Source organism: Chamaea fasciata, unplaced genomic scaffold (assembly GCF_029207755.1).
Source record: "Chamaea fasciata isolate MVZ Bird 193981 ecotype frontalis unplaced genomic scaffold, bChaFas1.0.hap1 SCAF_12, whole genome shotgun sequence".
In the NCBI taxonomy this organism is placed as follows: domain Eukaryota; kingdom Metazoa; phylum Chordata; class Aves; order Passeriformes; family Sylviidae; genus Chamaea; species Chamaea fasciata.
Genome location: NW_027094097.1, coordinates 955736 through 978546, shown reverse-complemented (window position 1 = coordinate 978546; position 22811 = coordinate 955736). Strand labels below are relative to the sequence as shown.

The 22811-nt window shown below is 48.0% G+C and overlaps 1 protein-coding gene across 1 annotated transcript; it reads right to left on the bottom strand.

Annotated features, from left to right (window-relative positions):
- Nucleotides 1-311: 311 nt before the first annotated feature.
- On the bottom strand, nucleotides 312-5215 carry CLEC3A (C-type lectin domain family 3 member A). Its single transcript, XM_066194700.1, has 3 exons — nucleotides 5101-5215; nucleotides 3363-3443; nucleotides 312-703 (listed from the first exon to the last, which is right to left on the bottom strand). The coding sequence occupies exons 1-3, from the start codon at nucleotides 5213-5215 to the stop codon at nucleotides 312-314; spliced, it is 588 nt and encodes a 195-aa protein (XP_066050797.1).
- Nucleotides 5216-22811: the final 17596 nt, after the last annotated feature.

Below are 22811 nucleotides of genomic sequence, written 5' to 3'. Positions count from 1 at the left end.
CTAGTTGAAGTACAGAAACAGGAGGTGAATCCAGCAACCCACACTTCAGGCTGAAGTATTATGCCAAAATATGATGCAATGTAGGTCAAAACATAATATATATCTCTGTACATAATGAGAGTACTCACTAAACATTTTCAGCAAATGAATAGAAAATAAATTAACAGAAAAAAACCTTGTGTTTCAGGAAAGAGTGAGTTCAAGGCAGGAGAGGGATAGTTTTAACCCACCACTCTCTACGTGGGAGGGCTTACTAAGCAAAAGTGTGAGTTGATAACCAGAAACGCGGCCGTGGTCTTTTGTGTACGTAATTACGGGATCAGGAATTCACAAACGTATCTCTTGGCAGTGCGGCAGACTTCGTCCGCCCACTTGCCCTGAGATGACTGGGACAAGAAGACACAGTTCTCACGCTTGCCCCCGTTGGGCTGGGCACGGTCCCAGTTGGAGTACTGCAGAGCCATGCCATTGACATCAACAAACCTCCCCTCACTGACCATGTCAGTGACGCCCAGCCAGAACTCGGACACTCCGGGCGCGCTCTTCTTGCCGTAATCCCGAAGGATGTTTGTCTCCTCGTTACTCCTCGGGATGGCCAATGTCCCCCCCTTGGTTATGCAGTCTTCATTGGCTTCATGGAAATGTTTGGTGCCTTCTGACATGAGGTAGCACTTCTTGTGGGCCTTGGTCCCTCGAAGACACACTGTGAACAGACAGGAGTTGGCACCTTCAGTACAAGCGTGGGCCTCACCTTTCAGTAACGGTTCTCCGAGTGATAATTTTCCAAAAGCACGTTGAAACTTGAGCAGATAAATCCTTCAGCAAGTGAAAGGCTCTTGACTCCACAGAGTGGGCCTGAAATTTGGGGTAAGGTCAGACTTACCTGCTGGTGCTCCAGTTCATGTGGGACCCTGCGTGCAGCCAGCACATCCCGTGCCTTTGGGGACAGGCTGCTAAAATACAACCCAGGCCTGCTCTCAGTGCCCCGTTACCAAACAGTCCTGCTTTCACTCCTTTTCTGCCTTATTTTACCAGTCTTGAAACTGATGGAATGGATGAGCTGTGGATGTTTGTTTTGTTGCCAAATATGGCTTGGGTATCAGGAAATCTCTATTCGGCTTTGTAATGGAGTCAGATTGAAATGTCCTTTAATATTGGTGATATTTAAGAAAAGTAAATTTTTCTATCTTATCTAAGCTCAGTTTCCAGCAAGCAAAGGCAGGACAAAAATGTGCTGTATTAAATGTGTCCTGCTGACCGGGAAAATATTGACTTGAAATTCGTAATACAAATCTCTGAGTGATTACTAAAAGTGTAATTCTTCCTGTAGAAGATTGCATATTCACCTCCCTTAATTTATTTTTTTTTTCCAGCAAAGTCTCCCCCTTCAAACTGTAAATCGAAATGAGGTAAAGTGACTTACAAGTGCTTTTTAAAAGTGCACGCTTATTAATGAGTTTATTTGACAGTCTGGACCCAATCTTCTAAAAATTTGAATTTATAAATCTGTTTGCTTTTACTTCTGCTGGGGAAGAATTGATAGAAAGTCCAAATGGACCAGAGGGTTAATTTGGCAGCTGCTCCATCACTGGAATTGCCTGCTGCTGGGATTGTTCCAGCCTGAGGTCTCTGGGGGCAGGAACATAGGAGGAATTCCTTAAACTTTGCCTTCCAGCTCTCCTAATTCAGATTTGTGAAAAACTGATTCTCCCAAGAAAAATAATGATGGCAAGATGAACCCTTCTTGGTGGAGTGTTTCTTCTGAGCTGAGGAAGGACCAACGGCCTGGAATAGACTCCTGTGGTGATTATTTCTAGAATCCTGCATGTTATTACTTGCAGATTATTTCATTTATTGCTTAAGCTCATTTTATGTATATCTTCTGTCCTGATGTTTTCTATAATCTGTTCCTAATTCCTGTCTTTTGTTCTTGTAAAAAATAATTATGTCTCTGATCAACAGGACATGGAAGTCACTTTGGACCACATCCTATGTCTCAAATTTTTATTAATTTCCAGTTGTATTCACTGCATTCTTTAGATGCATTTTTAGAGCCATAATTTTCTAGTAGGATTTAACCTTCAAATTTTAACCCTTCCAATGGTCAAAGTAATGAACCTAATTATTAAATGTGGAATACTTTAGCAAATGTATATTTGTGGGAAAGATCAGAGAGACTTTACTTCCGCAATGCTGCAGCAATGATAAGGACTGGATGTCTTTTGGGAAAAAGTTTGTGCTGCACAATGGTGCATGGCAGCATTTCACATTTCACTCTGTGTAGAAAGAAGGCCCAGGAAGCTTAAGGAAAAGAAGAAATCAGGTTTTTAAAGTGTGTCTTGGAAATGTCCATAAGCTGAAAATGGAGCTCCTTTTTCCAGTTGTTGCAAGGACATTAAAAAGACAGAGCTAGGGGGGTGATAGGTGTCTTTTTGCCAGATTTGGATTATTCCAGTTGCACAGTGTGGGGTATAAATTTAGAATAAAGCTCAAAATAAGTTTTGAGGAGAGAAAGGATTCCATTTCTGGTTTCATTTCTAAGCCACTGCATGTTTCCTCCAAAGCTCCTTCTGGAAGCAACACAGGAATTACTTTTAAACAAGCATTACTTGTCTAGCACAGGCTCCCTCTTTTAAGAAACTTCTAAAGCCTTCTTATAAGACTTTTGAAATAAAAATATTTTATGAAGCCCAGAAACCTCTATGTAACCCAAGACATAAAACTGAACAACCCAGATATTACCGTCCCTAAGGAAAATGTGTTCCCTTTCATGAGGATGATGTCATTTCCTCTGTAATGTCCTCTGGTACACATTTAAATGCCAGGTTTTGTGTCAACAGCTGTGAAAAAGCACAACTGTCTAGTAGGTGCAAGTGTATTTACCCTTCTTGCTTTGTTTGGAAATTTCCACCTGGTTATTTAAACACTAAAGGACTGTGCATGTTGGTCCAGAATATTTCTGAACTCACGGTGGATATAACCTTGAAGTTTTATGGCAGCATTCACATTTGAATGTGTGTTCATATCGAAGCTGGGCGCTTAACTCGCTGGCCACCAAAACTCTCAGACCCAGGAACCCTCCTTGTGCTGCCTTTGATGACGCAAAGCTCAGAGCCTGAAGTTGTGCAAAGACAGAAGTACTTCTTGCTCTCAGTGAAGAATCACCACTCATTCCCCGTGAGTGACCTGATTTCACTTGAATGCTTCCTTCAGCGTTTGTGTGTCTGGTAAACCTCTGGCACACCGTGCTTTCAGGGGGCTGTACTCCTCCCTCGTAAGGTCCCATTAAAGAGAAGGATGGGAGTGAAGAAGAGAGGCAGGGAGAACTTTTGGAAGCCACTGACCAGCATAAACTGCTTTACCTGTCTGGAGTGCTTGTATTTCCTTCAGAGCATTTACTTCTCGCCACAATTTGTCAATCTGGGTCTTCAGGTCATCTTTTTCTTACACAAAAAAAACCACAAAAAAACCAAAAAAACTCAGAAATTAACAGATATGCAGACAGTAAAAAAAAAAAAATTACATGTTAAAAGCTGTTTCAAAGTGTCATGGGTTGCTGCATTGCTGAGATGCATTTTGATTCTTTTAAAAGATTTGTCCTTAATGAAAATATTCCTCCAGGACTCCTGTAAAAAATGAGGAACCCACCTTTACCTTTCCTTCTCATATTTGATCATGGATGTCACCATAAAAACCGTTTGAAAAATCATGGATTGTTGCAGGTGATCATTATTCAGTAAGCTGGTATGTAATTTACAGAAAATGTCCCTTTTTCTTTTGAACCCATACACTCTGGCGTATGGACACAACATACAAAAAATAGCAGGACACAAGTTGTGTTTCTTCAAAGAAATGTTACTTCTGCGAGCATGAAAGTTTCACACAACTCTGGTTTTAGCAGAGGGAGGAACAACAAATAAAACCGACCTGACAGTCTGAATGTTGCAGATGTGCTTGCTGAGCTGCGCTCTCTGCCTCCCAGGATTAGCCTTCCTCTGTCCCTCAGTACAGAGAGGGCCTGGGGACTTGAGTCACACAAAATCACTCTGAATCAGCATTTAGTAGCACTTTAAAAAGCACCAAGAATATGATGGGACAAGAAAAGAAGCTAACTTGCACGTTACCCCATTTTTATGTCCTGTTTTCCATTTTTTTTTTTTTGATCATTAGAACGTCTTTCAGTGCTCCCTACTTCCCCAAGGCAGAATTCTCTGTTCTCCAATCAGTGCTACTTTGTGCTGGCACAAAAATATGTATGAGCAGCCTGTCCTTAGGACCCCTAAGCTTAAGACCCTAGAGATCACAAAGGAGGAGGAAGTATCTAAAACTGTGTGGCTCCAGAGCAGCTCAATGTTCATGTACAATGGTTTTATCAAAGCCACGGTTTTTTAATTATCTAGGAGTTCAAATATTTGCCATTAGTGAGCCACCATCATACCTGCTTTTATTAGAAATAAGTCTTTAAATTAAATATGCAGACATTTCGAAACAACATCCTGTGGTTTTGTGTTTACTCTGTAAGCTGCACTGTGGGAACTGATGCTTTATCCTCTACTAATTCATTGATGTTGACCTGCTAATAAGTTTGACTTGCCATTTCACAGGACTTTTCATCCAAGTGGAATAATATTCCACAAAGAGTAGATAGGCATTTTGCTAAAATTAGGAAATGGTACAAAAATCTGAACGACAATCCTTGGAGACTGAATACTTCTGCTTGTTTAACCCATACACAGGAATTTCCATTTTTCTGATCTTAGTCAGTGTAGCTACATAACTAAGAATGATCAGCCGGAGTCCTCTCTCAGCTGTACCTGTGAGTTCTAAATAATGTTGACAGAGGTGAACAGCCAGAACGGAGCAATATATTTGCAGCTGTTACACAGCTCTATTTCCATAATTCATTCTGGCACCTTATTTGTGGCTTTGCTAACTCACATAAAAGTATTTAAAAGACAGATATAATACAGACTCAAGTGTCCTTTACAAATAAACATTTGTGTAATGTTAGTTTCTGGTTCATGCAACGCTATTCAAAGTACACAGTAACTTTGCACAGTCCATAAGCTTCTATCCCTCCTCCCAGTTCGGACCCGGTACCTTTCACTCTACGTTTGCTGTGCTTCCTGGCTTTGAGTTTGGAAGCCTGGCTGAGAGTCTGATCCAGCAGTAGTAAACTTATGAGTAGAAAAATCCTCAGTCCAGTTTGTGCCATGTCTCTTTGAAAGACCCCAAGGAGGAGCTCGAAGAGATTCCCTTCAGCAGCTCTGAGAGAGGTCACCCAGAGCCATGTCAGCGGGCACTGCCTGGGGTCAGCTTTATACGGTGTGCTGGCAGCCTTGGCCGGGCTCCTGGCCTGCGGAATGCGTGCAGTGCTTCAGCTGGCTGCAGCATGAGACACCCCCTTGTTCTCACGTCCCATCGGAAAGCGCCGTTTCCCTTCTGCGCTCAGCCGGCCCAGCCCTGAACGCTGCACCCACTGCCTCGCCCGTAAGCGCCGCATCTCCTGTGTGAACAGCGGAGCCAAAACCTATGGAAAACCAGAGGGGTGTTTGTGCCCTGCCAGAGCGTTTCCACAAGTGTCAGAGGCTCGCCCAGCACGGCTCTGCCCCAGGCTGCTTAAGTCAGGACAGAGGCCATCACCTTCCATTGAAGCAAAACCAGCATGCTGCTCCCTGAGAAAACGCAAACGCTGCGACTACAAACCCGCAGAGAGGATAAATTCATTAAAATCGCATCATGTGAGGAGTGCATTTATTGGTTTATGAAGAGTTAATGAAAGCCTGATAGATACGACGGCATTTCTGGTCGAGAACAGCAATCAGCAGGGTCCAGTCAGAGGAACAAAAGGTAGCAATGTTCTCCTAAAGGTTCCCAGGGGAACCTTTGAACTGGGAACTGAACTGCAGGGTCAGAGGAAGAGTAAAACACAAGGTGCTTGAAGCGGGACAGTGTCTCTCCGGAGTCTGGAGAACTCTGAGTCTGAATCTCTTTCATTTGCCCTTGGGCCCTCTGCACTTCTGTGGGGCTGCCTTTAATTGGGATTGCTCTATGACGTAGAACCTCTCCCTGATTTTGGTGAACAAATGAAATTATCACAAAAATGTTCCCACCCATCACACTTTTCCTTTTTTTCCCTTTTATTTTTTCCCCATTAAAAGAGGGTTTTATTAAAATGTGGACACCAAAGCCATCGCTGGGTGCTGGCTAGTGCAGTTCGTGTCCTTCCTGACATCCCTTGGCCAGCTCTGCCTTGATTACATGCTACTCACATTGCTGACTTTTTTTTTTTTTTAATCAGGACTGTAAGATCAAGGGACTTAGTACTTTATTAAAAGAAAGCGGGGATTTAGGAACATGCTGGGGTACTGCATGAATTCTTACTGGCTTTTTCCAACCCCCACTAAGGCATCTCAGTACTTCCAGTGCAAACCACACCTGCCCTGTCTGTCCTGGCCACCTTGAGACAACTCCCTGTATTCTTAGAGTCTGCAACTAGCAAACATCTCTTAAGTGCTGGCTAAGAAACTTTCCATAAATGCATCCTGATATGATCAAACTTAGTTCTAATGGTTCTGCTCCAAAATATTAGCGTGCATGGCGTGGGGAAAACTCTGGATCAACATTGCTCAGTGCTCAGAGCTGTTTCAGTGCACAGCACACCAGAGACGGCTGCTGTGGGTCCCCCCCACCCAGAACTGCCCAAAACACCTCACACAGCTGCCAATTTCAGCCCACGGTAAATGTGGCAAGGGCTGGCACTCCAGCTGGCACACTAGAACTGCAATGTGAGCTGGCAGAGAGGAAAATAAGGAGCTTTGCAAGGGTGTTGTTCAAGATTTAATCTGTTCTTTAGAACAAGCCCTAAGTTCAGGCTTGATCCATGCTTTATCCCAATGGTGCTGGGGCATCAATATCAGCTAATTAAGGGCTGATGACTGAATCAATAACTGGCTCCAGTTAGTTTTTCACTGGGTGCCTTCTCAGATCTTGTGGGATCGCACGTGAAGCTGATCCTGAGTCACTGCAGCTTTCAAGCTGCCAGATTAACCTGTGCTCCTTTCAGATTGCCTTGCTAAAGGAGCTGCAAACCCCTGGAGCTGTTTCTTGTGGAGCTTAACTGTCCCACAGGCTTTGGGAGAGGCTGGAGCAGTGGCTGGGCCAACAGGCGTTTAGTGTGTGTGTGCTCAAGGTCTCAGTTTCAGAATGGATTTGTTCCTGCCCCAAGGAACTTGAGCTTGCTAACACAGGCTCCTTTTCTTCCCCTGAAAGGAGTCTGACAGAGAGAGATTTGTACTCTGCCGGGGCAGCACACTAGTCACTAGAAACAGATAAAGAAAACGTGGATTTGGTATTCTGACAGTTCTTGGCCAAGAGCCTGAGTGAAAAACTGCTTTTTGGGGTGTGCCGTTGTAGTGGTTTGAAAGCAAAACAACTGGGAGGCTCCAAGTCAGAGATACAATTTAATAGGAAGAAAGGAAAAAAAGTAAAACGAAATAGATGCAATAATACAAAAGACCACTGACAGAGTCAGAATACAACCTGAGCAGGGTGAAGGAAGCAGTCCAGGTGAGGTGGTCTTCCTGAAGCAGTGATCCTGTAGAAAGGTCTGGTAGCTCTGGTCCTTTGGGAATCCAGTGGGTAAGGGCTGCTTGTACTGTCCCAAATCCCAGATTATATCCAGGTGGGAATGCTTGGCTCCTCCCCCTGGGCGGAGCATCTCACAATGGGATGATGGGTCATGCAGGGGGTCCTTGATGGCCCATTAAACAGAGATAGATCCTGGAGGGAGTTACCTATGAGTCATGGGCAAGGCATTGATGGGCCATTAAGAGAAGATAACGGCCCAGAGGGAGGGGTCTGGGAAAACACCGCCCCACCTGGATTCAACAGTCCATGAAGACGGTGACAGAATACTTTGTGCACATCCTATACTACAACCCAGGACAGCCGTGTAATGTCCTTTCAGAAACAGGGCCGAAATTCTGTTTTGAAAGCTTAATCCCCCTCCTTCAGTATTTTCTCTGACCGTTTTGCCACTCTGCGAGTGGCTCAGCTGGACTTCACTTCTCAACGTGAATCACAAAGCTACCCTTGCAGCTGCTGGGATTGACCACAGGGATATGGGGGCTAGAATTCCTCTGGAGTACCCAGGAAACAGCTTCCACATTTATGACTAACCTCCAGCACCTGGGGAAGCAGGTTGAACTTCTTGGGTACGGTGTGTGGGCAGGAGAGCCAGAGAACAGTCAAAATGTGCTGCTGGGAAGATGTAACCTGGCAGTGCTCCTGTGAGGAGGCAGGAAGTGGAGCCACACAGGAGAATCCCTGAAGTGAGCACCTGGGCTGTGCACGGGCTTGAGATCGGCACTACAACGTCATTTAGAGGTGGATTTTTTCCTTTTACTGGCATAGTTACAGTAATATCATACAGCCCAGGGAAGGAACACAATTATACACTGAGAGAAGGAATTTTTCCTGAAACAAATGATTCCACTTTCCTTACCAGAATGTATTTATAGACATAAATATTCTCATTGCTTTAGAGCTGCATCCAAGCTAGGATGGGATTGTGGGGTTTTTTTATTTACATCACTACAGAAGTTGTGCATACAGACAGAATTGTGGCTCCTCTTGAAGTGTGTAGCTCACTTTGGGGCACTCTTGAGGTGCTCTGTCTGATAAGAAACATCTTGCAAAAGCCAGAGTTGCTGTGCTGCTGTGGCACCTGGGGTTTTGGCTCCCATCTCCCCACCTCATTCCATTTGCTTTCAGACAACCAGACCATTCAGAGCATAAACATCCTTTGGTAAAGGGCCTTTTTTCAGTTTCTCCACAGAGACACTTCAAGGTAAAAAACTCTGTTTCCTTCAGAGACAGTTCTACCTTTATGTGCTCCTGTAAACTGGCTCAGGAAAAGTCTTCATCCCGCAGTTTTTTCCTCTCCATTCTCAGCCATCCCTGAGTTTATGGAAAGAACATGCAATGGGGCACAGAGTATGAGAAGCCAGTGTGAGATGAGGACTGGATGCTGAGCTCCTGAAACAGGTCTGGCTGCAGATGTACAACAGCACTTGTAGAAAACAGCTTTAAAAAGATTTAGTGCTTCAGTCTGTTGGGAAGTGAACTGCTCACACGTTGCCAGTGGATTGTCTGTGTTTTACTGAGACCTACAGTCAGCCCCCTTGTGCTCCAGAGCTAACTGTGCTGCGGGATGTTTGACCAAGTGGGAAATGGATGGGCTGTATCTGCTCCTGGAAACAGAGCAAATTCTGTTCTTTTTGCAGCATTTCAGCTCTAGAAAAGTCAGCTCAGCTTTAGGAAAATGAAGCCATTAATGTGGTGAGTAGGTGAGTAGTTATTTGCCCCTTCTACTGAGAGTATAAAGAGAAAATGAAAACTGAGCAGAGCTGCTGCCAGGCTAAAGAATTGCAAGTGAGGGAATCTGAAGAGCCAGGATGGTCAATAAAAGTAGATAACAGAAAGGTTAGTAAAAGGTTTTACTCAAAGGTTAGTAAAAGGTTTATCACTTCCAATACATCAGGTTTTATGACTGTCTTGGGTAAATGGGACCCACTGGTTGACTTTTATTTATTTCAATCGAATGTGGTAAATTTTACAAACTCTCCTAGTCAAAGATTATGTTGTGCTTGGAAAATTACTGTATGCTTGGTTTCTTTGGCCTTGAAACGTCTTGCAAAGTCTTTCTTAAGGATTCGATCTCAGTCCTAAGAGACATGAGGCAGGATCATGGCTGACATCCCAACACCAAAGTTATTTTGAGGAAATTTGTACAAACAAACTGTGTTTAGAAAAGGGAAAGGCTAGCCTTATGGTATGTGAGGTTTTGTGAAACTTATTAATGATACTTTGGGGTTTTGCCATCGGTTCAAGTTTTTTCCCGTCATGCTAATTTGGTGTTTTGAAAGGAAACTTGCTGGACACAAGTGATCTGCTCTGTCTGACGGAATTAAAGGTGGTTCCAGGTTTATTGCAGAACCAGGCTGCCCAGCAGTGATCTGCACTGAGTGTCGGTGAGTTTTGAGATGAGGACATTCATGTCTTCTTTACATATGTCCCTCTGCTCCCCCAAGCATGTGCCTCACCTTGGCACTGTGGGCTGTAACTGGCTGATCAATAAATCTGCTTCTCAACGTGGTATTTTCCAGGTCCAGACCTACAGGTCCAGCGCTTTTCAATTCCCACGCCATAAATACAATCTTTAAAAAAATAAATAAGAACGGAGATACAATATGTATGTGAACAGAAAAGATGAATCAGGGCAGTATTTGCAGCTTCTGGAGTAAGTGCTTTTAGTATCTCTTATTTTGGGGTCTTTGTCACAAAGCATCTCACAGCTGGGTCTCAGCAAGCAGAGAGGAGGAGAAGAGATTTGCAAAATGCAACAGGAAGTCTTGTCTTCCGTCCATCACGTATCTTGAAGACAAATAGCATCATCTTGTCCATGTGACCGAATCGTCTCCCCTGGATTCCTGTCGTTCTCCTACAATGCCACTGGATATGGATTATAGGTTGTAAACCAGAGAAAACAGAGCTGATCCAAGCCAGAGAGATTCAGGATCCAGAAGAGATTCACCAAATCTACACAAAGCAAGGTGAGAAAAGCCGCTGAGCTCCTATTTTGGATTCCTGTCCAATGCACTCGGCACTGACACAGGTCCTGCCTTACGGTGTTCAGGTGTCTCAAAGGAATGACAGAGTTGCCAGCTCGTTTTTCCTTCAGGCCTTTAGCTGCAAAGATAAGGAGGTGCAGTGTTTTTCTGCCTGTCGTTGCCTGGTTTTTTAGTCAGGAAGGACCCCAAAGAAATAGGTGCTTATTTAGAGAGAAATGTTTTGCTGGATATGTGAAATGTGCACAGAGACCTAACCAAAATCCCTCTCAAAAAAGGGACCTTTTACAGATCAGCTGACTCTGGCATCTCTAGAGGTAAGGGAGTCTGGGAGAAAATTTAAATCAGTTTCTTTGCCGTCCAGGTGCAAACAGAAGAGTTGAATGGGGTCTTTTAAAATGTTACTCCTGTGGACTTGGCAAAGTTTCCATGCTGGAAATTCCCGGCAGCAGCTCAGCTCTTTCAGCCCTCAGGATGTGTGTGAGAATATACCTCCTTCTCTTTTGTAAACACAAACTACCTGTTGTGCTATTTTTTCTCCTGCAATGTGTGCTGCCTTTTTACCTTCCCGGAAATGACCTGAAGACATCCTGAGCATTTAATTTCTCCCTTTAAATATTTCAGTTTTGATCACCATAGCTGCCCTAATAGGAGGTTTTCCAGTCTCACATTAACGTGACCTCACCAGGTTCTGCTCATCCTTATGTGGGCCAGACAAACTGATTTGGACAAAGCCTTGGTTTAGGCTCTGTGAAACTCTCCAGACAGAGTTGCACATCCGGAGGTTCACAGCAGCTTTCCAACAGCGCAGCTCTGCACTGCCAGGAGGGCTGGGCAGAGCAGGGATTATGTTTTGGGGTGTGTAAATGTCTGTTGGATTTTCCTCATCAGGATGGAAATTCAGATTTGTCAGGAGTGCGTGATCCCGTCTGCCTTTGGTGGCTGCGCTTCACCAAGGGCTTGGAGGTTCTGCTCAAAGGCTGAGGCTTTCTGCCTTGCCAAACCAAAACTTGAGTCGCAGGGTCTGCGAGCAGCTGACTCTGCTTCACTGTTTTAGGAGCAGCACTGTCCCCATGCACAGGCATAGTCAGCTCCTGTGCCAGGCCCCAGGCCTGGAAAACTTGGGGTGTAGCCCAAATAAACCACCGTTCTTTAAAATGTAAACAGAGTTTATAGCTGCCTGGTCAGGAGGGGGAAATAATACCTAAATGGAACTGCCTGGGAGATGTCTGCTTGTGTCTGCAGGCAAACTCCAGCAGTGGGAGTTAGCCTTGGCCTGCCGAAGGCCGGGAAGAGGGAGGATGAATCCTGCCCCAAGCCCTACCTTCCTGCTCTGTGCCCGTCCCTGCCCACGGGCTGGGATGGAAGTGAAAACCACACACCAGCAACTGGACGAGTGGAAAAGAAAGACTGACCTGAATAGGTGGAATTTTCACTAACGGCCCAGGATGGCCAGGCAGAAATAGCATTGCCTCCGGGGGAGATGCCCACTGGGAAAGGTCCTGGCTTCAACTTCCCCTCCCATCCAGCTCTCCTACCCTCGGGGCTCTGTTTGAGCACACACACATATGCTGTTATGGTGGATGTCTGTTCAAAAGCTGCTCCCAGCATTTGACTGAACACAACACGGAAATCTGTCAGGACTTTTTGAAGTCTCAGTTGCCTTTTCCTGCAGGATTCTAGTGTGGGCAGAAAGAACCATGGCAAGTCAGCTCAGCATCCTCCTGTCCCTGTCCCTGTCCCTGTCCCTGTCCCTGTCCCTGTCCCTGTCCCTGTCCCTGTCCCTGTCCCTGTCCCTGTCCCCCTGCCCTGCTGTCCTTAGGGACCTGGAACCCAGCAGGGGTGGGTGCTGAAGCCAGAAGAGAGAGCCCATCAGTGCAGATGAACAAAACAGATATTCACGTGGTTTTTGTGCTGTGTTGCTTTGCTTGGTTGCTGATAGCGCTCAAGCCATCCAGCACGAAGCCAACTTGTTAAATGTCTGTACAAAATGCAGTCACTGCACAGTCTGAGGTGCAGCCAGACCCTGGCTGAGGTACTGGCAGTATTTAAGGAATGGGATTAGTCCATTCCAGAAAGTGCAGGATGGTCCAAGCCCTGCCCTACATGTTTGGGAGAACCCTGGAGCGTTCAAATGAAAAGCTGAAGGAATCAGCAAGGAGGAGGCTGCAGTTATCCCTGGGAGGGTGCACTCATCTCCATTTTAGGGAGATTTCCTGAGCAGGGATTAAGGGTCTGGACACGGCATGCTTCAGAGCTGAGGGAATTCATGCTGTGAAATTATCTGAAAGTGTTGGCCATGAAAAGAGGGATACATTCTCCCATTTCTCCTTGCCTTCTTTTCTTCCTGAAAAATGAGACAGATTCCTCTGGCGGAGCTGGGGAATACCAAAGACACACACACCGTGTGTGAGCCTCCTGTCCCACCCCGGGATCCCTGGCCCTCTCCCAGCTGTTCCCAGCCCGGCGCAGCATCCCCTGCCTGTCCCTTGGGCAGGTGCAGTCACAGGCCCTGAGCTGTGGTTTTGTGCCGTGGGCTGGACCAGCTGGGCATGTGCCAGCGGCAGGGCCACACTCCCGACGGACCGTACAATGTTCTGGGAAGCTCTTTCAAGAGGACCTGGAGTCTCACAACAGGGTTTGTACGAAGTTGGTTTGTAATCAAGATTCGTATGGAAAGATGGAAAGAGATTTGCGTGGTCCCCTGTATCCAGCTGAGAACAACTCACATCCATTTAGAGCTGGAAACCCGACCTGGACCTCAGTGCCAGCACATGATGGTCCACGTATGTCTGTGGCATGACCTCACACACCAGGGATGAAGGGAGATCAGGGACTGCATTCAGGCTTGCAGGTTTTAGAAACTGTTCTTGTTGCTCCTCAGTGGCAACGAGAACAGCAGGAATGAAGAGGCTCTTTACTCAAATATGTTTCAAATGGAAAATACTGTAGCATTTGCCGAGCAGTTTAGGCGCCGTGTAAACAAAAACTTCTCCGCGATGTTCCTTATTCATTCTGTCATGCACATTCTTACTGCAGTTTATTCCCATTTCCAGCAGATGTCTTCCGTGCCCTAGGAATGATCGGGACAGCTCTGATTTGAGACTGCTTATCCAACAAGCTCGAAGAGAAGAGAGCGGGCTCTCCTGTGCCCGTGTAACGCCCAGGGTCGATCCCCTTTGTTGCACAGCCTCATGCCGGTGTCACGCAGTAAACCATCGGGCTCGGGCTGGTGACACATTTTCTAGATGCTTCTTCCCTTGGAGAGCAGCGGCAGGCAGACGCCCATCGGGCCACTCGGGTCTGCACAGCTGCGGTGTCAGTGTTGTGAAGACGTGCTAAGGAACCGGGGATAGTTTGTGCTGCTTTTGTCAACAGCGTTTCCTAAAACAATTCCACGGGCTCTGCGTGGAATGAACACAACACACAACAAAGTGACAAGTCACATCCCCAGCTGCTCCATCCCGCAGCACAAACCCACAGCTCAGGCCCTCTGCCGGCAAGGGTTTTCCATTTCAATCAGTTTCTTGCACCAATGTTGCAGTTGCTGCCGGGGGATTGAAACCCTTTTGTTCCCACCTGGGCGTAGCAGGTGACTCAGATAATCCTGCCCTCTCTCCGAGGGTGGAATTCTGACTGATAACTGTGGACGTCGAGTCCTCCCTTTCTTCAGGTAAAAACCAGGAGAATGGTCAGCACGTCATATCACACCATGGAAGATATTTCATGTTTTATATTCCATGCCTCTGATTTTGTTGCCCTTTCGGACATCACAGGGTACAGAAACATCAGAAATATGTGGGTTTAAGAACTAAGTCTTGACTCTAATTTTTTATTTTCATACAGACCATCTTCCTTATGTTATTCTGGTCCCTTTGCTACAAAATGATTAAAAAAAAAAAACACTGGAAACAAACAGTTAAAAAAAAGCAAGCACAACAGGTTCTAGTCATACTTATTTTTCCACACCTTGAGGACTAGCAAATTCTTTAATATGAGATTTTATTTGTACAAAGCAAAACTTCAAACCCACTCCAAAGCTTTCTTATTAAGTGCTGTCAGTGCGGTGATTTACAGGGGCAATAAAGATCTGGAGGGGGCACATTCATCACGGGGTTCAGCGCACCAGGAGCCATTTTCTCCAGCGCTAAAGCCAAGTGATAAAATGAATTCTTTTGTTCTATAACCAAGACACATTCCCTGTTGTTTTTTGGGGTTTTTTTTGTTTTGGTTTGGTTGGGGTTTTTTTCTTAAATGTGTGTTGGACTCCTTGGTTTGTAGCTTGGCCGTGTTCCTGTAACGCGTTTATAAATAATGAAAAATTGCTCACATGCAGATGTGATGATGCATCTGGCAAGACCGCTGTTGGAAACACAGGAACTTACTTTCTACTTAGTCTGATTTGCCAACTTTTCTCCATTGTTAATTCTTGTATGAAATTTTAACTGGGTTTTTGTTGTTGTTGTTGTTTTGTTTGTTTGTTTGTTTTTAACTACAGGGTTTGGGAAGTTTTGTTTTGCAGAGTGGTTTTATACCTCTCTGCAAAGCCCCGAGAACCCTGGTTCGGAAGTAATAAAAGTATTCCAAATGAAGCGCCATGCTTACGGGGGTGCAGTGAAATTTGGAAAGCTCCGCTGGCTTCCTCTGCTCCTAAACCTGTGCTTTGGTGACTCCGGGATGCTGCTCCCTACGAGCAGCGCTGGGTTTTCGCCCAGCTGTTTGTTTGCGCGGGCGCCGGCCGGCCCCGGCTGCGGAGCGGGGCTGATGGGGACGGGGTCTGCCTGTCGCAGCGGGCTCAGAGCGGCACGGCCGGTGGGCGTGAGGACGGGGATGGCGCTGTTTCCACGCGGGGACGCCGCCACCTGCGGGCCCTGCCTGGGGGTCCCGGGAGCCCCGCTCTCCGCGGCCGGGGGCTGCACCGGCGCCTTCGGGGCTGGGCCGGAGAACCAAGTGGCCGAGGCTGCCACGGAGCACAATCTTGAGCCTGTTTAACCGCGGGAGCAAAGCCGCGTGAAGCTGCCGCGGGGCCGCGGTGCGGGAGAATGGCCGGAGCCGGGGATGCGGGAGAACGGCCGGAGCCGGGGATGCGGGAGAATGGCCGGAGCCGGGGATGCGGGAGAATGGCCGGAGCCGGGGATGCGGGAGAATGGCCGGAGCCGGGGATGCGGGAGAATGGCCGGAGCCGGGGATGCGGGAGGCCGGCCGGAGCCGGGGATGCGGGAGAATGGCCGGAGCCGGGGATGCGGGAGAACGGCCGGAGCCGGGGATGCGGGAGAATGGCCGGAGCCGGGGATGCGGGAGGCCGGCTGGAGCCGGGGATGCGGGAGAATGGCCGGAGCCGGGGATGCGGGAGAATGGCCGGAGCCGGGGATGCGGGAGAATGGCCGGAGCCGGGGATGCGGGAGAATGGCCGGAGCCGGGGATGCGGGAGAACGGCCGGAGCCGGGGATGCGGGAGAATGGCCGGAGCCGGGGATGCGGGAGGCCGGCCGGAGCCGGGGATGCGGGAGGCCGGCCGGAGCCGGGGATGCGGGAGAACGGCCGGAGCCGGGGATGCGGGAGAACGGCCGGAGCCGGGGATGCGGGAGAATGGCCGGAGCCGGGGATGCGGGAGAATGGCCGGAGCCGGGGATGCGGGAGAACGGCCGGAGCCGGGGATGCGGGACACTGGCCAGCCCCGGGGCCGAGCCCGGCCGGGCACCGACGCCTTCCACCGGGCCGGGGCGCCCCTTGCAGCCCGGCCTGGGCCGCGCCCGGGGGTCGTGACCCAGCCGTTCGCTGCTGTCGGGGAATGCCCTGCGGCAGCCCGGGGCGTGTGTGGGAGCAGCAGGGCCCGCTCCGCACGCAGGAGTTTCGAAGCCGGACGCGCTGCCGCCGCAGCCCGGGTCACGGCGGGGCTCTGCGCCCCGCCGTCCATGGAAGCCTCGGGGGACGCACTCACCCGGAGGGAGATGCCCCAAGCCCCACCGCAGCTGCTCTGTGGCTGCTGCTAAACTAGAGCTTCACTCGACCCTAAAACGCGGATCTTGGAGATCCCTTGGCTGTAATTTTTTGCTGGCGCTCGAAATTTAGCGAGGAAAGCTGTGGTCTTGGAGGCTTCTTGTAGAGCCGTGCATGTCACTGCTGATACTTTTATTGCAAAACCTTTGGTCTCTGATATTTAAGGTCAGAAATTGTAAGTGTGTGTGCTTTTTTTTTTTTTTTTTTTTTAACCCAGGGGCCTCTTATACTGTAGTGTCATGAAAGATTCTAAAGCTTTGAGGGGGAAAAAAAATGGAAATACTTCATTTTATGAAGCAGTTTTGGGGTCAGTTTTTCTGAAATGAATGCTTTTATGTTGGATAGTTTAAAGCCCATCTGTTAACTGAAACCAACCCTAAGTGAAGTTGCAGTTGTGTTTCCTATTAGTCTTGTATCTTTCCTATTAGTCATGTATGAAAGAATACAGAGCCATCCAGCAGAATTCCAAACAAAAATGGAAAAAGCAGATGGTGAAACTACTGCCTTGTTGCCTTTCTTTTACAGGAGCGAGTAATTATTAATAGATGACAAAAATACTGTAAGAGTAGCTCTGTAAAGTGTTAGCAGAATCCCCGCTCAAGGTGTCCTTCTGATCATTGCGTATTGCAGGTGAAAATTGGCGCATTTCACTCAGACGCTGAAGAGGGTTTGAAAAATAGATCATGGATGTTATGTCTGGAAGCCTACAGTGATAGATAAAATACACAATTTTAAATAGTTAAGCACTGCAAGTCTCTCAGGGCTCATTTATTATGTTGTCATGGTGAGCAAGGAATAAAAAAATAAAATAAAAAGGCTGTTCCTTGGGTAGTTGGTACTTAGAGGCACTTTTCTTTTACAAGAGTTCCATGCTGGCTTAAGGAAAGATCTCGGAGAAAAAAGAACGAACTTTATTTTTCAAATAAATTCAGCTAGGAACTCCCAGCCTCCCCTGACACAGGGCTGAATCATTGTTGGTGTGCACTGCTGGGAGGGTAACACTTACTGCTGTTTAACAACAATGGCTTTCCATGGAATTTCGGGAAGGCGGGAGGAAGAAGAAAGGCAGAGTTGAGGCCTGGAGCAGAGGGAAACACCTCCAGCCCGGAGCCAGGCTCCTTTCTCAGGGCTGCTGGAAGGGAGAAGGAGCATCTTCTGTACGTGCAGCTCCGTATGATTCTCCATGGCTCGTGTGAAGCAAGAGGTCCTCTCCTCCCTGAATAAAATCTCCTTAGCTGCATTTCCTTCTTTTTCCATGCTTAGACTGCAGCCAAACATCGGGAACGCTGTGTCTGCAAAGCTCCCTTTGTCCCGAGCAGGAGACAGCAACTGCTGAACGCTGTGGTGGAAGGTCACGGGTGGTGCTTGGCAGGTGAGGGGGTTAAAACAGCTGTGAATTGTGTCCAGGCTGCCCCGGCAGGCTCCCCTGACTGTGCAATTCCACTGAGCAGCCTCTTGGATGCTCCCACGTTCCCGAATTTTCATGCTCTGGAGGGCACCTGAACTCCTGGATACTAAACCTGTCCCACAGGAGTTTTTATAGTGCTGGAAGCAGCAGTGCAATGGTACAGGATTTAAAAGGATCCAGGAGGAGGTGTCTCTGAGGTTCGTGTGTACAGTTTGGGGTACAATCACAGGTGAACTCCCAAATTCCTTTTTAACGGGTGAGCTGATTGGGCTGACTGCGTTCTGGCTGTGGAGTTTGGTGGCTTTTTAATGGAAGTCATTCTTTACTGGTTTTGCATCGGGGACACCACTGCCCAAGTGATGTTTTCAGATGAAAGTGTCATAAGCTGTATTTGTTGATGTAAAAATGAGTCAGTTTTAGTAAGGATTACTCCCTCGGCTCATGGAAAAGTGGTGCTCATCCATTCTTGGATTCCAGTGATAGTCCCTTTACTTCCCTTCGCTCCTGTTGCATCCTAGGGAAGGCTAATTAGTTCTCCACCGAGCTTGATAAAAAAAGGATTTTAAAAATACAGTATTAAAAGGTGTTCCATTGGGGCACGAAGGTAACACCACAAGGGGGTCCTATAATTTTATCAAATTTGCCTTGGTAAGTTGTCTTATTAAGGTCAAGTGATTACAGCCAGCAGAGTTAATTTTAATATGCTAATACACCCCGGCAAGTTGGAAACTTCAATGAAATGATACTAATAATTTGAACGCAGTGGAGGCAGGGAAGCTTAGGAAGGTGACCCGAGTGTCACACAGGGATTGCGAACAGGCGTGGCAGATGGGAAGCGTTTCTCCGCAGGCTCCGCGAGGTCCCGGGCTGAGCTGCGCTGACCTTTGTGGGAGGATGCCAATGCAGCTCGGCGAAAACTGCCTTCTCCCAAAAAATTTGCTTTTGTGTGAGAGAAAGAACCCTTTCCCCTCTCGGCTGTGGGGGTTAATGGGTTTAACACCTGTGAGAAGGTGGCTGCTTATGAGGACTCTCTTTTTTTTCAGTGGAAAAATGCATCCTCTGGCATTCCTCTCTCGGTGGAGTGATTGCTCTCAATGAAAATGCATCGCTGGGACTGGATGTTGGCACCCAGGGGGGACGGTGGGTGGGAATTAAACCCCCGCAGCTGCTGCCTGCCCTCCTTCTCGTCTCAGAAGCCTGGCATGAGCTCCAGAGCGCCAAGCCGGAAAACAGGGAAGAAATAACATGTTAGTACAACACCGAGACAAATATTTTCTGCCGATTTCTGCAGAAGAGAAGGAACTTGTCATTCCTGTGATCACGTTGAGTGAGTTTTACTTTCATTAGGAGGTTCTCAAGATCACCCTTTCCCCGCAGGACGCGGAAAACCAAACCGCATGAGAGCGAACCAGAGGGGAGGCTGGTTTGCCAGGGCCGGTAATTGGGAATGATGTCACGACGGGATTTTCCGAACTCTTTCCAAGACGTTCTCAGAGGCTGTTTGCAGCCTGTGATTGACATCCTCCGGCGGCATCAGGCTGTGCGGAGAGCTTGGCCACGGAATGCTGGTTGCACGTTCTGCGGTCGCTCCCTGGCTTCTCTGAAGGGTGTGCCTGCCCCAGGAGGATCACCAGAACATCCCGAACAAGGTGTTCTGCGTCCTGCACGCAAAGCCCCGGCGGCTGGCTTCAAGGGCACTGGAGCGCCAGTGAAAGGCTGTGGCTTCCCTGGCTGTGAGCTGTGTCCTGTCCAGGGAGGCTGCAGGGAAAACACGGCAAAACTGGGGCGCTCTAGTGAGGATGGTTAGCCACAGAGAACTCGCGGGGAACTTCTCTGTTTTCCCAAGGAAGAAACCCAACCAGTGCGTTCTAGATTTGCACAACAAATTATTGGTATTGAATTATCAAATTATATGCACAATTAAATTTTTATTAAATAAGGAATAACGTATGCAATATTATGCTAATCTGGTGCAGTATAACAAGTTTGTAAGTTTAACACACCGTGCGCTGTGCCTCTGCCTCCCGGGGGACTCGTTTGAGATGTAAGGCATTCAGCAATTGAAAAGGAAATTATAAAATTAGTCACTTGAGTAATTTAAACATGCAAATAAGTGTCCCAACTGCGGTGATACCAGATTTAGCTGAATTTACTCGGGCTGCTTCGGCTTTATCGCCCTAATTATTCCAGCTCTGTGTCAGGCTTAAGAAAGCAGGAAGCCAGAATTCTCTGTTACACAAGTTTCTTGTGGTGCTATTACCGCACTGTGTGTGCCCGAACTCACTCACTGGGAAAAACTTGTTCCGAGGGTGTTTTTCCCTGCTAATTAGCAGAACAAAGGCAATCAGGACTGTTCTATCACCAGAGATTTGACACACTCGGATTTTATGAGCCAAGCTGAGAGAGGTCTATGCGTTCTGATAGCAAACGTACAGCACAGCCAGGGAATTCCGTGTGCTGGAGCCCCTCAGGAATTCAGGAAAAATTACCTGTTTAGGTAATGACTTTTTTCCCCCCTCCCCCCCCTCGGAGCCATCTCCTTGCGTGTCTCTGACGTTAAAACACAGCTGGCTCCAGGAAAGTATTAATTATTTTAGAAATCTTATCTCCAAGGAGCTGGTTGTGGGAGGAACGCTGATGGAAATAAGCACACGATCCAGTTGCACATGCAGGGCTGTTTTCGGGCTCCTGTTAATATTAAAAGAATGTTAATGTAAAACATTAAGATAAGAAATCAGAGGACAGTCTCTACCTCCACGAAGCCCAGGAGCTCCTGCTGAGCTTTGCTCAACCTGCGAGTACAGAAGCTCTGTGATTAAATTGATTTAGCCCTTATTAATGGCAATAGTGACCATTGCTTGGATGTAAGAGTCATTTTTAAAGGTGTCTTGGCGATAAAATGATGGGAGTCTAACAGACTTTTTGTCTTAGTTTTTGGCATAACTCTTTAATTTATTTTTTTTTTCCCCTCAGGAAGTATACACAACAACCTCATTTTTCACATGAATAAATGGAAATAATCTTTGCAGCCATGGATGCTTCTTAATATTAGTTGAAAGTAAAGATGTACGGAGATGACTAGATGTACTGGTCTATAAAGGAGGTGAGAAAACAAATAAGAGCAAGTGTTAATTCATGTACACAGAATTTGTGTCTGCACAGCAGGTGAAAATGCTACATTAATGCTGGAAATATCTGCCCCGCTGTGTAGTTTTCCTTCCTTTTTATTACTCTGGCGTTTGGTCTCGTGTGAATGCACCGTACTTATTTGCATGTTATCACGACAGATTCCTCTTTGCTTCTAGTTATCCATATAAAGAGATAGATGCTCCACATGACCTCAAGAAAGCATTCAGATGAAACGCTATCTTCAAATATTGTGGCTTTCACAGCGCAGTGTATATATACATAAATTTTATTTTTAGTCAGGGTTATTAATTGCTCACAAAAATGCCAGCCGAGAAGAATGTTGTTAAAGTGTAATGTCAAATGCTTCTAATTATGGCAATGTCAGGAGCAGGGGTCAGTTGGAATGCGCACGAGATTGAAGAGAAAATTCTGTGTGACTGCAGGGTTCGACACCCCCGTGTGAGGAGGCAGCGGCTGTGGCACCTGTGTTTGTAACGCGGCCCAGAGCTTGCTCTGGACACGTGCAGGGATGGACAGGCCACACCTTGGGGAGTGACTTCCCGGCCAGCAGCCCTGCCATGGCACCTGGGGCTGGACGTGTGGGGAGCTGTCCCCAGCAACAGCAGCCCGGCCTTGGGCCCAGGGGAGCGCAGTGACCGTGTTCCTGCTGGGGCTGGGCCAGAGAGCTGTGCCAGTGCCGACCCGCCTCACTGCCTGCTGCACACTGCAGGTGTGCACTGCCCCGTGCTGCAGGTGTGCAGTGCCCCGTGCTGCAGGTGTGCAGTGCCCCGTGCTGCGGGTGTGCAGTGCCCGTGCTGTGGGTGTGCAGTGCCCGTGCTGCGGGTGTGCACTGCCCCGTGCTGCGGGTGTGCACTGCCCCGTGCTGCGGGTGTGCGATGTCCCACACTCCAGGTGTGCGATGTCCCACACTCCAGGTGTGCGATGTCCCACACTCCAGGTGTGCAATGTCCCACACTCCAGGTGTGCAATGTCCCACACTCCAGGTGTGCACTGCCCCACACTCCAGGTGTGCCATGCCCCACACTCCAGGTGTGCACTGCCCCACACTCCAGGTGTGCCATGCCCCACACTCCAGGTGTGCAATGTCCCACACTCCAGGTGTGCCATGCCCCACACTCCAGGTGTGCAATGTCCCACACTCCAGGTGTGCCATGCCCCACACTCCAGGTGTGCCATGCCCCACACTCCAGGTGTGCAATGTCCCACACTCCAGGTGTGCAATGCCCCATACTCCAGGTGTGCAGTGCCCCACACTCCAGGTGTGCCGTGCCCCACACTCCAGGTGTGCAATGTCCCACACTCCAGGTGTGCAGTGCCCCACACTCCAGGTGTGCAATGTCCCACACTCCAGGTGTGCAATGTCCCACACTCCAGGTGTGCAGTGCCCCACACTCCAGGTGTGCCGTGCCCCACACTCCAGGTGTGCAGTGCCCCACACTCCAGGCGTGCAATGTCCCACACTCCAGGTGTGCAATGCCCCACACTCCAGGTGTGCAATGCCCCACACTCCAGGTGTGCAATGCCCCACACTCCAGGTGTGCAATGTCCCACACTCCAGGTGTGCCATGCCCCACACTCCAGGTGTGCAATGCCCCACACTCCAGGTGTGCAATGCCCCACACT

Bases quoted from the DNA above. Each gene is read 5' to 3' on its own strand.
- CLEC3A (XM_066194700.1), bottom strand. From the start codon at position 5,215: ATGGCACAAACTGGACTGAGGATTTTTCTACTCATAAGTTTACTACTG. The intron at 3,444-5,100 runs GTACCGGGTCCG...TTTTTGTGTAAG, and splicing joins CAGCAAACGTAGAGTGAAAG to AAAAAGATGACCTGAAGACC. The intron at 704-3,362 runs GTAAAGCAGTTT...GTCTGTTCACAG, and splicing joins AATACAAGCACTCCAGACAG to TGTGTCTTCGAGGGACCAAG.